The sequence below is a fragment of the Anomaloglossus baeobatrachus genome, chromosome 7, assembly GCF_048569485.1.
Source record: "Anomaloglossus baeobatrachus isolate aAnoBae1 chromosome 7, aAnoBae1.hap1, whole genome shotgun sequence".
Lineage (NCBI taxonomy): Eukaryota > Metazoa > Chordata > Amphibia > Anura > Aromobatidae > Anomaloglossus > Anomaloglossus baeobatrachus.
The window spans coordinates 115,414,305-115,430,816 of record NC_134359.1 but is presented as its reverse complement, the minus strand read 5'-3'; the positions used below and the strand labels follow the sequence as shown (position 1 = coordinate 115,430,816).

At 44.3% G+C, this 16,512-nt stretch overlaps 1 protein-coding gene across 2 annotated transcripts in view; it reads left to right on the top strand.

Annotated features, from left to right (window-relative positions):
- CARF (calcium responsive transcription factor) overlaps window positions 1-12,912 on the top strand; it is a 58,800-nt gene extending 45,888 nt beyond the window's left edge. For both annotated transcript variants that reach the window (XM_075318972.1, XM_075318971.1), the window contains exons 11-15: window positions 620-782; window positions 2,430-2,505; window positions 3,202-3,317; window positions 7,271-7,742; window positions 12,271-12,912. In XM_075318972.1, coding sequence (XP_075175087.1) covers window positions 620-782; window positions 2,430-2,505; window positions 3,202-3,317; window positions 7,271-7,742; window positions 12,271-12,377 — 934 coding nt within the window. In that variant the 3' untranslated portion in view covers window positions 12,378-12,912. The remainder of the gene's footprint in view (window positions 1-619; window positions 783-2,429; window positions 2,506-3,201; window positions 3,318-7,270; window positions 7,743-12,270) is intronic.
- The last annotated feature ends 3,600 nt before the right edge of the window (window positions 12,913-16,512 follow it).

The following is a 16,512-nucleotide window of genomic DNA, read 5'->3' as shown; positions in this document are numbered from 1 at the left end:
CTAGCTCCAATTGGGAGACCCAGCACCCGCCCCTGTTTTTTGTGTACACATGTTGTTCATGTTGAATGGTTTCAGTTCTCCGATATTCCTTCGGATTGAATTTACTTTAAACCAATTTATAATTTTTTTCTCCTTCTTGCTTTTGCACCAAAACTGAGGAGCCCGTGAGGCACGGGGGGTGTATAGGCAGAAGGGGAGGGGCTTTACACTTTTAGTGTAATACTTTGTGTGGCCTCCGGAGGCATAGCTATACACCCAAGTGTCTGGGTCTCCCAATTGGAGCTAGAAGAAAAGGAATTTACGGTAAGTAAACAAAATTCCCTTCTTTTATGACTTTTTCTACTAGTTGACAAAGGGGTGAGACTTTGCTGAAAATGGGTGTGTGGTTTATCGAGGAAAAAGTGTGGCGTAGCATGCGACACAATACACCAAATTATGTCACATAGTAAGCCAACTAATAGGCGATGGAAACGTGGACTTGGACTAGACTTTTTTAAAATCAGACATCAAACCTCATGAACCACTGATCATATTGGCACATTTAAGACTGTCTAGTTTATGTTTGCACGGTCTAAGAATACGCCACATTAATTCCTATTATTTTCGGTCTTCATTTTAGGAAATTTGTAGAACGAGAACTCTTCAAACCAGATGAGATGCCGGAACGGCATAATTTGTGCTACTTCCCAACTGTAAATGACCTGAAGAACCACATCCATGAAGCACAAAAAGCCCTGGGAAATGGAGAACTCGTCTATGACCAGGAGACTATTCCAAGATCAGTAAGTGAAATCAGTACATGGGGGATTTTATATGGATTTAATAAAAAAATATATATTTTTTTTATCTTAAATTTGGAAGATGGAGGCGGAAGTACAGCTAAACCATCTAAAATATAGACAGTGGGAAAATAATACTGCCTATTGCTGCATGGCTCAATCTAATATATAAAGCAGAGTGTATGTATGTATGTTTGTATATGTATTTCCGATGAAGGAATCCACACCATCACATTTAAAATCACGAAATTTTGCGCAGACACCTGAACAAAAGCCTAACCTTTACCATCAGATGATATCTTGCATGGAGGAGCTACACTCTGGAGAGCGCAGTGTCTGGCTCTTGCTGCCCTCCTTTAGTTTCATGTAGAAAAGCCAATATCAGATCACTAAAGGCTTTAAAGGGAATATGTTACCAGGTTTTTTTTCCCCATCTGAGAGCAGCACGATGTGGAGGCCGAAAGGCTGATTCCAGTCATGTGTCACTTACTGGCCTGCTTGTTGTATTTTTTGTAAAAATCACTGTTTTATCTGTTGCAGATCTACCAGTTCCTTAAAGGAAACCTGTAAGGTCCAATATGCAGCCAGAACCACGAGCAGGTCTGGGTGCAAATTTCTAATCCCTGCCTAACTGTCCCTGTATACACTAGCATAGATAAAGAAATCTTTAGAAAAAGTATTTCTAAAGATCTTTTATCTTATGCCAATTAGCGCGGGGACTAGTCCCAAGGGCATTATATTCCCCAACTAGTCCGTCCTCTTAGCATGTTAGCACGCCCAAATGAGCGTACTAACATGCTATTCAATGCAGCGTCCGCGCGTACCTGTGTCCGCGGTGAACGCTGAGGCTGAATGCCCCGGCACTTTAAGTCATGCGCAGTAGACCTACTGAAGTCGGGACGTGTACACCCGGCTTCATAGTGCACATGACCAGAAATGCCCGGCATTCAGAAGCGTGGTCACAGCGAACACAGGTACGCGCTGCATCTCTGGTGACGCTGCATTGAATAGCATGGTGTTAGCACGTCCTTGTGGGTGTGCTGCCATGCTAAGAGGACGGACTAGTCGGGCGATATAACGCCTTTGGGACTAGTCCCCGCGCTCATTAGCATAAGATAAAAGATCTTTAGAAATACTTTTTCTAAGGCAGGACAGGCAGGTTAGGCAGGAATCAGCAATATGCACCCAGAACTGCTCGTAGTTCTGGGTGCATATTGCACCTGACAGGTTCCCTTTAATATAACCCCGCCCACATCACTGATTGGCAGCTTTCTGTGTACACCTACCAATCAGTGGTGGGGGTGGGATTATACAGAACTCCTCATTATGCTGGCCTACATAGCAGCAGGTTTATCAGTCCTCTTGTAATAATTTCCTGATGATAAAATTGCGATTTTATCAAAACTACATTGAGCAGCCCAGGAAGTGACACATGACTGGAATCAGGGTCTCTCTCTGTACATCATGCTATTCTCTGATTAGGTGGCAAAAACTTTGTACAAGATTACTTTTAATACTTGAGATAACTTTACATGTAGTGGGTTGGGTTATATAATACCTCCAGATCTTTTACTATTTAACCTTTGTTTGCAGACGTAATGTATTTTATATGGTACATACTGACTTATATACATGATTATATTCTTGAAGCTTCAGTGGACTTCTGACAGCGGGGGTGTCCTCAATGAAATGGTTACAGTGACCTTTGAATCCTCCTCTCATGAAGGTACGCTATATTTTTGTTATTATTTGGCTGTACTTGTCTGTACTACATATTATAGTAAATGTTTTAGGAGGATTGGCCTGATTGGGAAAGCACAGGAGGACACAAAATGGGCCCTGGTGAACTAGCCATAGGATCTCTTACCAATTAGTTCTAATTTTTTATTTATTTATTTTTTTTCTATTTTTTTTTTTATTTATTTATTTATTTTTCTTTTTTAAATCTTCACTTTATTCTGCAAATACCTGCACAGAAGACTATACATTAGGCTTTTATTAATATACTTTATTAAGGGTAATGTCTGTATTTGATTCATATACACCTCCGAATCATCTGCTATTAAGTGTGTTATGTGGCAACTATTCAGTTCAGTAGGAGATTCCCATTACGTTATTACTAGTCCCTATGCCGCACAGCAATGCACCCAAAGCAGGATTCCTTCCGTCACAGAGCGAGCCACCTTTCCAGCTTCGGGACTCCATCCACCAGCACAAGCCCAGCAGTTGTAGGGATATCCTACACGTACACATTGCAGATGTGGGTGCAACGTACCAGCGAATTATCTGAAGAGTCAATTTCAATAATCAGTGTATAGACTGTGCGCACAAACTCAGTATTACTGTGTTCTGTCGTTGGAATAATGGACTTACAATTTGATGATCCCAATCTTTATTAATGTCCTTGTTTTTGTTTTCTTAGAACAAGATTCAATAATAAAAGTTCAGAATTCCTCAAATGAAGACGACTGTCAGGATACCGCTCAGCTCATCTCTTCATTAACCTCTTTGCAACCCAAAATCTTTGCACAGCTGCAGGTTGGTGATTCCTTTGGCTTCTACTAAAGTAACCTAGAGGAGGTATTTTTGTATTATACAATCCTGATTGATCACTTTCTAAATAGTGGCAGCACTGATGTCTGCATCTTCACAGTTGATCTTAGATTACAAAGTAACTACCATATTTTTCGGATTATAAGGGGTACTTCACACACAGCGAGATCGCTGCTGAGTCACGGTTTTTGTGACCTCATTAGCAATCTCGCTGTGTGTGACACTGAGCAGCGATCTGGCCCCTGCTGTGAGATCGCTGCTCGTTACACACAGCCCTGGTTCATTTTTTTATTGTTGCTCTCCCGCTGATAAGCACACATCGCTGTGTGTGACAGCGAGAGAGCAACAATCCTGAATGTGCAGGGAGCAAGAGCCGGCGTCTGACAGCCTGCGGTAAGCTGTAACCAAGGTAAACATCGGGTAACCAAGGTGGTTACCCGATATTTACCTTCGTTACCAGCCTCCGCAGCTCTCATGCTGCCAGTGCCGGCTCCTGCTCCCTGCACATGCTAAGTTAAGCGGTGTGAGCTGGTAACTAAGGTAAACATCGGGTAACCATACCCGATGTTTACCTTAGTTACCAGTGTCCGCAGCTTCCAGACGCCGGCTCCGTGCAAGCGCAGCGTCGCTTGCACGTCGCTGCTGGCTGGGGGCTGGTCATTGGTCGCTGGTGAGATCTGCCTGTTTGACAGCTCACCAGCGACCATGTAGCGATGCAGCAGCGATCCTGACCAGGTCAGATCGCTGGTCGGATTGCTGCTGCATCGCTAAAGTGTGAAGGTACCCTTAGACTCACTTTTCCTCCCAAAGATTTGGGAGTAAAATGAGGGGTGTGTCTTATAGTCCAAATGTAGCTTACTGGGGGTGGTGAAGAGGGGTAGCAGGAAGCAGGGGCAATGCTGCAGCAGCTGTGCAGGGGCTGTGGCGGCTGTGCAGGGGCTGTGGCGGCTGTGCAGGGGCTGCTGCTGATGATGTGGTGGCTGAGCTGAGCTGGGTTAGGGCGGCGGCGGCTGTGCTGGGGCCGCGGGTGGTCAGGGCTTCAGGTAATGGAGCCCAGAGTCGGCGAGTGTGCAGATGGAGCTCTCAACTCAAGATCTCATCTGCGCACTCGCTGCCTCCAGCCCATGATCTTCCAATAGCAGACTTAAGGAAAATGTCGCCTGGAGGTGGCACGTGCACAGATGAGATATCGGCTTGTCATTGAGCCGATAGATCAATCTGCACATGCACCGACCCAGGGCGCCATTTCTTTGAAGCCCTCACGGCAGCCCAATGAAGCTGTGCTGTCTCATAAGAGCTATAGTGGGCAGCAGCACACTGGACACACAGACCTACCATTCCAGAACGCATTTTTGGGAGGGAAACTGCTACATGAAGCAAGTAAGAATAGGTGCAGATAAATGAAAGAATGACAGTTACAGAACCCCCATCTTCTACACTGATCATCCATTGTCAAATATAATAATAGCCGGATAAAATCAATCTTGAGAAATTAAGAAAGTTCACTGGCAGATCAGGTTACATTCTACCCACAGAAGTCAAAGGCAGACAAACACAAAAGACATGGTAGCCATGCTTCATCCACACAGGAGATGAGCTCAGGTCAACTGAGGATTAGAGACCAAGAATGCAGAAGGAAAAACTGGTGAAAGTGCCACATACAGGTCATATAACAGCCAGAAATGGTGCTATTTCTTATGTACACACACATTATTATTATTATTATTATTATAGTGCCATTTATTCCATGGCGCTTTATATGTGGAAAAAGGCATACCTAGACAAGTACAATAATCATGAACAGTACAAGGCACATACATGTACAGGAGGTGAGAGGACCCTGCGGCTAGGGCTCACAGTCTACAGGGGAGGGGTGAGGATACAGTAGGTGAGGGCAGATCTGGTCTGCGGTGGTACTGTAGACTGAGGGTTACTGCAGGTTATAGGCTTGTCCCACATGGTAGCATATGTAAGCACTTCTTAATTTTTTTTTTCTTAATATCAAAGGAGACCATAGCCTGTGAACACATTTTCCTCATTGATGTCTCCTCCATGTCCTTCCGCTCTTTCTGGGGGCGGTTCTACTGAATGACAGACTAATGGGAACGGGTGAGGTCAGGAGTGTTATAGCATAGTCCCCAGTCAATACAGCTGAATAGTCCTGATAAGAGGTGACCAAGTAAGGGGGTTACGCGCACCTCCCAGAGATCTGGTCAGTTTTCATATAAAAAAAATACATGGGCAGGACTATGTAAGCTAGGCCACCGCTCCTGGCTGGCAGTGGTGGCCAGTTGTCTTGACAATGAGCTGTAAACAGTTAAAAAAAGAACTATGGAGATAGTCAGAGAATTGGAAAACTTATAAATGGAAGATATTTGGTTAGTTTTGCCAAGATCTATCAGCATAGACCCATTTAATAAGATCAGACAAACCATAATGTTAAAAAACTGAATGCACCTCTCAATCCAATGCTTTATGGTATGTTATGTGAATACTCCATAACTCTTTATAATGGAATTATTTTTATATTTGTCTAAGGACATACAGTATGTACTGTATTTAGTTTATTCCTCAAAACTGATGGAGACTCATAATATTTTGTCTGCACGTTGATAGATAAACTGTGAAGACTTAAAAATGTGATTGCTTTACTGTGCTGTAAACAAGTAAAATGTTACCAGCATGTTGGGAATACATGGTGGCAGGATCAGACTACATAATGCCTTGTTTGTAGTCTGTTACCATGGAGACACATGGCTCTGCAGAGAAGCTGTGCAAACCTATTTGTCCCACTAGCCTATTTACAAACTTGCTTCAATTTTGTAGCTGAATTAGTGCAATCACTCATAAAAATAGTGGAGATATCCCTCAAAATACCATGTTGGAATAAAGCTAAATCAGAAATGTGCAAAAACTGCACTACATGGTTTCTTTACATATCACTCACCTAGAATCACAGTGTTTTAATAACCCCATGTAAGCATCACTTCATAGGTTATCACTGTGGAGGGATGATGGATGAGCATGGATACAGTACTGATCATATTGGAGTGACGATTATTCTGCAAACAAAAAAAAAACAAAAGATGTTAGCAGTAGTGATGAGCGAGCACTACCATGCTTGGGTGCTAGCTAATTGTATTTTGGTGTGCAGATTTTGATGGATTTCTTTTTGGGAAGTATCATAGCACTTTTCCAGAGCCATTGTGCTCCAAAAATGCTCTAGTCCCCCATTGACTTTCATCATGCTAGGATACTCAAGTCGCGGCCATCCGAGCACCCAATGCTCGTTACAATTACCGAGCACCCGAGCATGGTAGTGCTCGCTCATCACCAGTTAGCAGCCATAAATATTAAAGTGAGCCTGTCCATAGATTTATGCTACTCAGACCATTGGCAACATCTATTAGAGCCTGGCACCGCGATTAAGAAGTTTGAAAAGCCGGCCGGAGAATGCATTGACTAACTATTCAGATCTCTCAGTACAGTCTGATGCAGCCCTGGCTGGCTTCTTATTGCCCTTCTCCAGATGATTGATGGGTCTCTCCCATGTGTGCACATAGGAAAATATCTGTCAGTTAGCTGAAGCGGGGCAGGGAGAAGTCAGCCGGGGCCGTACAGGACTAGTTAGGTGCCTCCTTATAGTTCCTGACCTGATGTCAAAGAATGTTTTCTCGAAACTCTACATTTCAGAGGAGCGCATACCTAACTGCAGTTGTGCAGCCGGGCTCTGATTCATTCTTCTTGTGATTTGGGCACAAGAATCCAATGACCGGTTCTCTTTAATCTGTGGACAGAAAAGGATCCTCGTTTTTGGGTGGCTTTGACTACCTTCGTATGATAGCAAGTTATACTGTTCTATAAACTGAGGAGCTTTTCATGTACTAATATCTATAAAAGTAACTCTGTACATTATATATATTTTGTGTTTTCTCCAGAGTCTCCAGTTGCAGTCCTCTTTTACATCACCGGATGGAACAACTGCCCTTATTGCGGTGAACCAACAGTCTTCTCCATTCACATCTCCTGATGAAACCGCAGCATTAATTACTGTGAACCCACAAACGCCGTCCTTTACTTCTTCTGATGGCACAACAGCGCTAATTACAGTGAATCATGAGTCCCAATCATTTACATCTTCTGATGGGACAACCTCTCTTATCGCAGTCAGTCAGCCAGGTCTATTAAATGCTGGAACAAGTAGTCAGCCCCTTTTGCTTGGTCACTTGCAAAGTCAACAGAACGACTGCTCTTTGTCAGCAGTCACCGGTCACAATCACTTAGTCAGCATGGGGCAACTGGTGACTGTGGAAGATCCAATATCTGGCATGTCTGGAGAAGTGCACCAGATTCTGCTTGGGGAGCTACACCCAATTCCTATTCGGATTCTAGACAACCAGTCAACCATTGGTAAGAACACATTATATAGCTGAAATATCCTTTAATACACCAGCTCTATAGAGACTGTCACATATTACCTGAATAATGCAGATGAAGAGATCAATCCTCCATGGTTGTTAAGCCACATTGTTGATTCTTTGTGCAGTATTCAAAATTCAGCACTCCCCTATTTTCTCCCAAACTGAATGTTATTAATTGCCTGTGTATGTGAACGGTGAGTCTAATGCCTAGAGCGGTGTTAGTTTTTTGGGAGACTTGCAGTTTATTAGTTGCACTCCTTTGCCGCGTGTGTCCCTTTTTTATTTCAAACCCTTCAAGGTTTATCTTCGAGTTACACTCCTTTGAGAGCCCTTTTTAATGCAAGTCACTACTTATGGATAGTACAGACAGAAGAGTAGTCAGGCAAGCTGGGGTCTGGTAACAGGGGGACACTTAGGGATACAGGGAGTACACAGAAGCATAGTCAGGTCATAATCCCAGGGTGAGAATTCGAGGAGGGCACGTAATAAATTTAGGAAGAAAACTGAAATGTGATCAGGTAATGGTCCAAGGTCAAAAGCCAGGAGGTCATGACAGGAACAGGGAGCGGGCAGAGAAGAGTCAAACAATGGCCTGGGGTCAAGACTCAAAGATCAGAACACTAGCAGGAACACAGGCCAACAACCCAACTACAGAACCAAAATGTATGACTGGCAAGGTTCTGGGAGAGCAAGCTTAGTAAAGAAGTAAAGCAAATACCAGGAAGATGAGACACCTGAGTAATCAGCACACTCCCAGAACCAGAATGGAATCCTGTGCTGTCAATCAACCTGCCAGCTCAGTAGCTCAGGCAAACACAGCAGACCATCTCCTAATGTGCAAGATGCTCTGCACAGAGGAATTGTGTCACTGTCAGCTTAGTAGTCCAGGAAAGCACAGTAGAGCATCTCCTAGTGTGCAAGATGCTCTGCACAGAGGAATCCTGACACCTGTAGACTAGTCACATCCGATATTGATTGACTGAGAGCTTTCTCCAGGCCACGTGCACACCAGGGTTGGAAATATCATTTATGCAACCTGTGCCTCCGAAAAAAGGCCCAAGACTTAAGAGGGCCGTTACCACCTACAAAACTGGTGGAATTGTGCATTATAATGAGTTATTGGACTGCAAAGGGCCCATATACTGTTCTTGCACAAGGGCCTCATCTGTGTGTATCCACCAATGGTGCACCCGAGTATTTGGTGAGTTTTTTCCCTCAGTATTTGTAAGACAAACCAGGAGTGGAACAATCAGAGGACACGTATAATAGAAACACGTCACCACATCTGAATTTATTACCCACTCCTGGTTGTCGCTTAATAATAATGATAATAATAATAATAATAATAATTAATAATTATAATCTTTATTTCTATAGCGTCAACATATTCCGCAACAGGAGGATCATATACAAACAAGTAACAGTTATAGAAAATACAATATTTAGCGGGAAAAAAGACAACCCTGCTCCTGAGAGCTTACAATCTACAATGAGATGGGGGGGGAAGGTACAAGTGCTTATTTACAATGACAATCCAACCATCTCAAGGAAATGGGGGATAGAATGGCTGCCTGAACCAGTTGGCCAGAACCTTGAAATGCATTTGGGTGCCATGGTATTTGACATGGGGTTGTGTTCTGAGACGTTGTGGAGGGACTATGTGAATTTAGTTTGGCTAGGGAGTGTGATAGGCCGCCCTAAAAAGATGCGTTTTTAGGGAGTGTCTGAAGCTGAGTAAGTTGTGATTTCGTCCTAACTTCTTGGGGTAGAGCGTTCCAGAGGATTGGTGCAGCTCGGAAGAAGTCTTGGATCCGGGAGTGGGAGATACGAATTAGTGTGGATCTTAGTCAAAAGTCATTTGCAGAGCGTAGTGAACGTGTGGAGTGATAGACAGAGACGAGGACGGAGATGTGGGGGGTGCCGCACTGTGGAGAGCTTTGTGGGTGAAAACAAGCAGTTTGAATTGGATCCTGTGATATATGAGCAGCCAGTGCAATGAGTGGCACAGAGCAGAGGCATCTGAGTAGCGGTTAGCCAGATAGGTGACCCTGGCTGCTGCATTAAGGATGGACTGTAGAGGAGAGAGTCTAGTTAGGGGGAGAGCAATTAATAGAGAGTTACAGTAGTCAAGGCGAGAGTGGATCAGGGCCACGGTAAGGGTTTTTGTCGTTTCCATTGTGAGAAAGGGGCGGATTCTAGAGATGTTCTTGAGTTGCAAGCGGCAGGTGCGGGCAAGAGATTGTATGTGGGAGGGGAAGGAAAGATCAGTGTCAAGTATAACACCCAGACAGCGAGCTTGCTACCTAGGACTTATCGTTGTGCCACACACAGAGAGGGAGATGTCCGGTTTAGGAAGGTTGGGAGACTGAGAGAAAAGAAGAAGTTCAGTTTTGGAAAGGTTAAGTTTCAGATGGAGAGCAGACATGACGTTGCAAACTGCAGTCAGGCAGTCACTGGTTGGAGAATTCAGAAGTGCTGTGCCCACCTTGAGTATTTTTCCCTTGCATATTTGGTGCACATTTCTTTTTTTCCTGCACCAAATACGAAAGGGAAAAATAAGCAACGTGGGCACAGCACTTCTGAATTCTCATAGACTTTGCTGGCTTCACAATGGACATGCAGATTTTGCTGCAGATTTCTGAAAATACGAGTCGAAACTACACAGCTTGGGTACTGGGCCTTACTGTGCATAGCAAGAAATCTCTAGCACAGTAACGGGAATGCTGGTAACCAGCAGCTTGTGGTCGAGAGAAGCCCACAGCTCGGGCACGTGCCGGACTCCTAGTTCACAGCACATTGCACTGCAGATATTAATTACATTATTAAAATGACACTATAATCGCACTTATATCACAATCTGCTAAAATCAGTGCGTTTATTTCATGCTGATGGTTTTTCTTTGTAAATGTACCATGTTGTCAACATTCATTGGAATATAGAATATTATATTTACTTAAATAAGTTGCAAACATAGGTAGCGGTCACGAAAGTAATGGCTGCAATAACATGGCAGGTTACTGTGACCAGGTCTGGGAAACTTGACAAAATTATTATAATTCCAACCATCTTTCACTATATTGTCTCATATCCTTAATCTCACCTGTCACATTGCCAAAAGTCGCAGCTGAGCCAAAGCCATAAGGTGCATAGACGGTGAACTCGAATTCTACATTGGCTTCAGTGTAATGGCTACATGGTTGCTGCGATCAAAGCCGGCCTGTAAGACAATGGGGCATATTCATCACTACTTTCTAATTCTTAGGGCAAACTTAGGTGGGCTTTACACGCTGCGACATTGCTAGCAATTGCTAGCTATGTCGAGCGCGATAGCACCCGCTCACGTCGTACATGCGATATCTGGTGCTTGCTGCCGTAGCGAACATTATCGCTACGGCAGCTTCACATGCACATACCTGGTCGGTGACGTCGCTGTGACCGCCGAGCAATCCCTCCTTCAAGAGGGAGGTGTGTTCGGCGTCACAGCGACGTCACTGCGGCGTCACTAAGCGGCCGGCCAATAGAAGCGGAGGGGCGGTGATGAGCGGGACGTAACATCCCGCCCACCTTCTCCCTTCCGCATTGCCGGTGGATGGCGGGCGCAGGTAAGGAGATATTTGTCGTTCCTGCGGTTTCACACACAGCGATGTGTGGTGCTGCAGGAACGACAAACAACATCGTATCTGCATCAGTAACGACATTATGGAAATGAACGACGTGACACAGATCAGCGATTTTTTTTTTTTTTTTTTTTTTTTTTAACGCTCGTTCATCGTCGCACCTAGGATTTACACATTTCGATGTCGCTACCGGCACCGGATGTGCGTCACTAACGACGTGACCCCGACGATATATAGGTAGCGATGTTGCAACGTGTAAAGCCAGCCTTAGGCTAGAGAGCCTTAAAATGCATCAGATTTACCATAGTTCTTAAGGCTCTTTGATATTCTAAGCCTGCCTAGTCTTAAGGCCCCATACACATTAGATGGCTGTCGGACAAACGATGCTTTGACCGACAGCCATCTTTCTCATACATGAGCACTCCCTATCAGACAGCTGTCGATCAATATATCTGTGGTGCCTTAACACTGGGAGAACATAGTGATCGGCAGTCCGAAATCAGACAAGGCCATTCAACATCTCCCCTAACAATCAGTTGACCGATGCCCCACCTGCACATTAGCGTTGTACAAACCCATCAATATTGGTGTATACGGCCTACATTAACCTAACGTCTAACGAGCCAGAAACACGTACAACAATTTTAGTGCATATTTTGGCATGTCGTGTCTCATGTTAAATCACACCCCTTTCTTGATAAGCCCCACCCCTTTAAAAAGGTCACGCCGTTAGACATGTCTTTAAAAGTGTCTGAAACACATCTAAATGATGGTGCAAGTCAAGAAATTCAGTTTGTGTGGCTCAGATTACGTCAGAATTCTGGCACATTTAGCTAAGGAAATGTTTACAGATAAGTGGATGGATCATTACCTTATATGCCTTTTTCCCATTGATTTTAGTTGAGGTCGGTTCTGTAGAGGCATTCTGCACGGAGCAAGGTGAGGACAACCCAGGAGAGATGGCAGAAACCCAAGATCATACTGAAGGAGCAGGAATTCCAGATTGACAGGACCCTGCATGAACTATGAATGAATCCCATCAGCGGCTTCATCTTCAGCCCTCATATTGAGGGACACAACCAATTGTACAATAAAGACTTCTCATCCAACATTTGGATCTCTCAACCATTCTCCGTGCTGCAGACCATTATCCTGAGACGGCACTAAGAAAGGAAAGGAATGAAGCAACACCGCGACATGAAGTGTGATCTACAGAGATGTATGCACTAACCCTGCAGCCATCACTTTAAAGGGAATCTGTCAGCAGGTTTTTGCTACCATGCTGTCCACAGCTTAGATAGCAAAAACCTGCTGACAGATTCCCTAGAAGGTGCGGTGCTATCAGTCTAATAGATTTATACACAGCCTTCCATCTGCAGGTTGTAACTGTCACGTCAGGCTGCGTATACTGCGCATCTGGCTGCATATAAGCATACGTTTAATCATTTAGGTCTATAATATTATCATGTGGTTTGAAAATTACAAATTGAGAGACATTCTTATTAATGAACAAGTATGTTATTTTTTATTTTAACTTTAATACTGGAAATGAAATTAAAATTTGCCTTCTCTCTCCTAAACTTTACTGTTGCTTTTCATTTTTCTCCAGGATTGCTCCAACCTGTTTGTTTGAATACTCCTACACAATTGTACTGCCGCCTTTCCTAACTTAGAATAGTGCCATTATTGTTTACTTACAATTTATCATTTATTTAAGATATTCCCTGCCAATGACATACCTCATACGTTGGTAGCCAAGGGTGTATCAGATGAGACATGTCCTGGCTAGTAATAGTCATATCTCCTGGATCAAAGCAAACAGTAATAGCTGAGATTGTCAGCTTTAAGCCTAAGGGTACCTTCACACTTTAGCGATGCAGCAGCGATCCGACCAGCGATCTGACCTGGTCAGGATCGCTGCTGCATCGCTACATGGTCGCTGGTGAGCTGTCAAACAGGCAGATATCACCAGCGACCAGTGACCAGCCCCCAGCCAGCCGCGACGTGCAAGCGACGCTGCGCTTGCACGGAGCCGGCGTCTGGAAGCTGCGGACACTGGTAACTAAGGTAAACATCGGGTATGGTTACCCGATGTTTACATTAGTTACCAGCGCACACCGCTTAGCTGTGTGTGCAGGGAGCAGGGAGCCGCGCACACTGCTTATCGCTGGCTCCTTGCTCTCCTAGCTACAGTACACATCGGGTTAATTAACCCGATGTTTACAGCAACTACATGTGCAGAGAGCCGGAGCCGGCAGCACAGGCAGCGTGAGGGCGGCGGAGGCTGGTAACTAAGGTAAATATCGGGTAACCACCTTGGTTACCCGATGTTTATCTTGGTTACAGCTTACCGCAGCTGCCAGACGCCGGCTCCTGCTCCCTGCTCGCTTCATTTGTCGCTCTCTCGCTGTCACACACAGCGATCTGTGTGTCACAGTGGGAGAGCGCCTTTGAAGAAAACGAACCAGGGCTGTGTGTAACGAGCATCGATCTCGCAGCAGGGGCCAGATCGCTGCTCAGTGTCACACACAGCGAGATCGCTAATGAGGTCACTGCTGCGTCACAAAAAGCGTGACTCAGCAGCGATCTCGGCAGCGAGCTCGCTATGTGTGAAGCACCCCTAAGCCACACGGCGAGAAAATCGGTGCGAGTGGAGTGCGATAAAACATCGCATTCCACTCGGACCAATTCTAGCCTGTGTGTCAGCACACATGAGCGATTATTTTCTCAGCCCTAATCGGACCGAGAAAACAATCGCAGCATGCTGCAACTGTAATGCGAGACTCATTTCTCTCGCATCCATTCAAGTGAATGGGGCGAGAGAAAAATCGCACTGCACTCGCATACACCGGTGTACCGCGAGTGCAGTGCGAGAATGGCAATAGTCGGCTACGGAGGAGAGAGGGAGAGAAATCCCTCCCTCCCCTCCTCCGTGCCGGCCTGCCCCTCCGCAGCACTGGCCCGTCCCTCCTGAGAGCCAGCCCGCCCCCTGCAGCTGAGGTCCGCTCGCACGGTCGGACCGCAGTCGCAGGGATACTAGCATGACACTCGGCTCCTGCTGTGCTGCCAGCGCGAGCCAAGTGTCATGCGAGCATCGCACTAGTGCCCCGTGTGGCCCCGGCCTTAAAATGAGACCAGATTTGCTGCTGTAGTTAAAGCCTAGTCTGAGCTATCCAGGGTTAAAGGAGTTGTCCGACATACACTCCAAAAAATGTTTTTAATCTGATCTGTGCTGTATTGTCCTATAAATCCCTACATTTTTTTTTTGTTTTCTAACTTTTGTTCCTCTTGAATTATGCCTTTATCTCTACAGCCTCTTTGTTCACATGCAGCTCAAGCAAACTTGACTTGTTGCTATCTTTGGTTGCCAAACCTCAGTCAGAGCTGGCACCGCCCGGCCTCAGTGTCCAGCTCCGCCCTCTGCCCAGCCATTGGCTGTCAGTATTCTGATCAGTACAGACCTCTAGGACAGCACAATATGGGCACATATAATGTAGTAATGTGTCCATCCTTGTGCTCATCGTATAGTAATGCCCCCAACTTGTAATATGCCCATCCTTGTGCCCATGTTAGAGTATTGTGCCCCATCCTTGTGCCCATGCTATAGTACTGTGCCCCATCCTTGGGCCCATGCTATAGTATTGTACTCCATCCTTGTGCCCATCCTGCTCATCCTATAGTAATGGCCCCTTTCCTGCTCCTCTTCCGTCATGTAGTAGTATCCCCTATTCTGTCGCACTTCACACACATTCCCTCGATGTTCTGCTTCTGACAGCCCTTTATATCAGAGGACAGATTCCCAGGCGCTGTGCAGAACGAGTTCTCTACGCAGCATCTCCAGTGATCAGCTGCTGCCTCTGATTGGCTGGCGACTGATTATTGCATTAGCTGTATACAGAGCTCCCATCTGCATTCCTTAATAACAATAAATATGGAGGATCTCATCGAAGCCACTCAAAAGGCCACTAACAATTTATATAAAGAAGAAATTACGTGGCTAGGCAGACTCATGTCCTACAAAATGATGATCTTACCCAAGATTCTTTACTACTTTAGGGCTATTCCACTCACCATTCCAATAAAATTCATTGGTAAACTTCAATCAATTCTAAATGGGTTTATTTGGAATCATAAAAAACCAAGACTTTCTAAGTCCACTCTAATGAAACGTAAAATTAGAGGCGGATATGGTTTGCCAAACCTTGAAAGCTATCATAAAACTAATATAATAAAACAAAGTATTTGTTGGTTAAATAGTGATGTTTCTCCGACATGGTTAGACCTTGAGTCTGCTTTAAACAACTATTCTTCTCTCCGTTCTCTTCTTTTAACCCATATACTTAATCCCAAACTTTCCCTGCCTTACCACCCTACTCTTGCATCTACTATTCTTGCTTGGCAGAGTTTATGTAAGATTAAAACCAAGATGTCGAAATATGATCAAATTAAAAACTTCTCTCTAAATATCTTAACATTCCTAACTGATGTACAGGTTCCTTCCTCATGGCAAAATCTTGGCCTAAAAACAATTAGTAACATACATGATGGAAAAGATTTTATTTCCTTTTTAGATCTAAAAATAAAATATAAGATCACAGACTTGGACTTCAAAACATTGATTTCTCTAAGGGAATCCCTTAATAAATTATTGGTTGGTAAACATCCCCTTCCAGAGATTATAAACCACCTCCTTTGTAATACGGAAAAGAAAACAATCTGGAATACCAAATATATCTATGACCTTGTAAATAATGACACTAAACCTATTCTTTTAAACTACATGGCTAAATGGGGGAAAACTTTAAACAAGGATTTTACAGAAGAAAACTGGCAATTTAGCCTAAAAGCGACTTTTTCCTCTAACATTTCGGCTATTCTACATGAGTCCTTCTATAAGGTCATAACAAATTGGTATTTCACTCCATCTAAGCTACATAACATAGACCCCAAAAATACTCCACTTTGTTGGAGAAATTGTAACGAAAAAGGAACGTTGGTCCACATCTTATGGAATTGCCCAAAGATAAGACATCTCTGGAGGGAAGTGTCAAATCTAATTAATCGAGTTACAAATTCCAACATCAAATTATCGCCCCAAATGGCGCTTCTTTCTATGGATATGGAAAAACTAGACCAAATGCA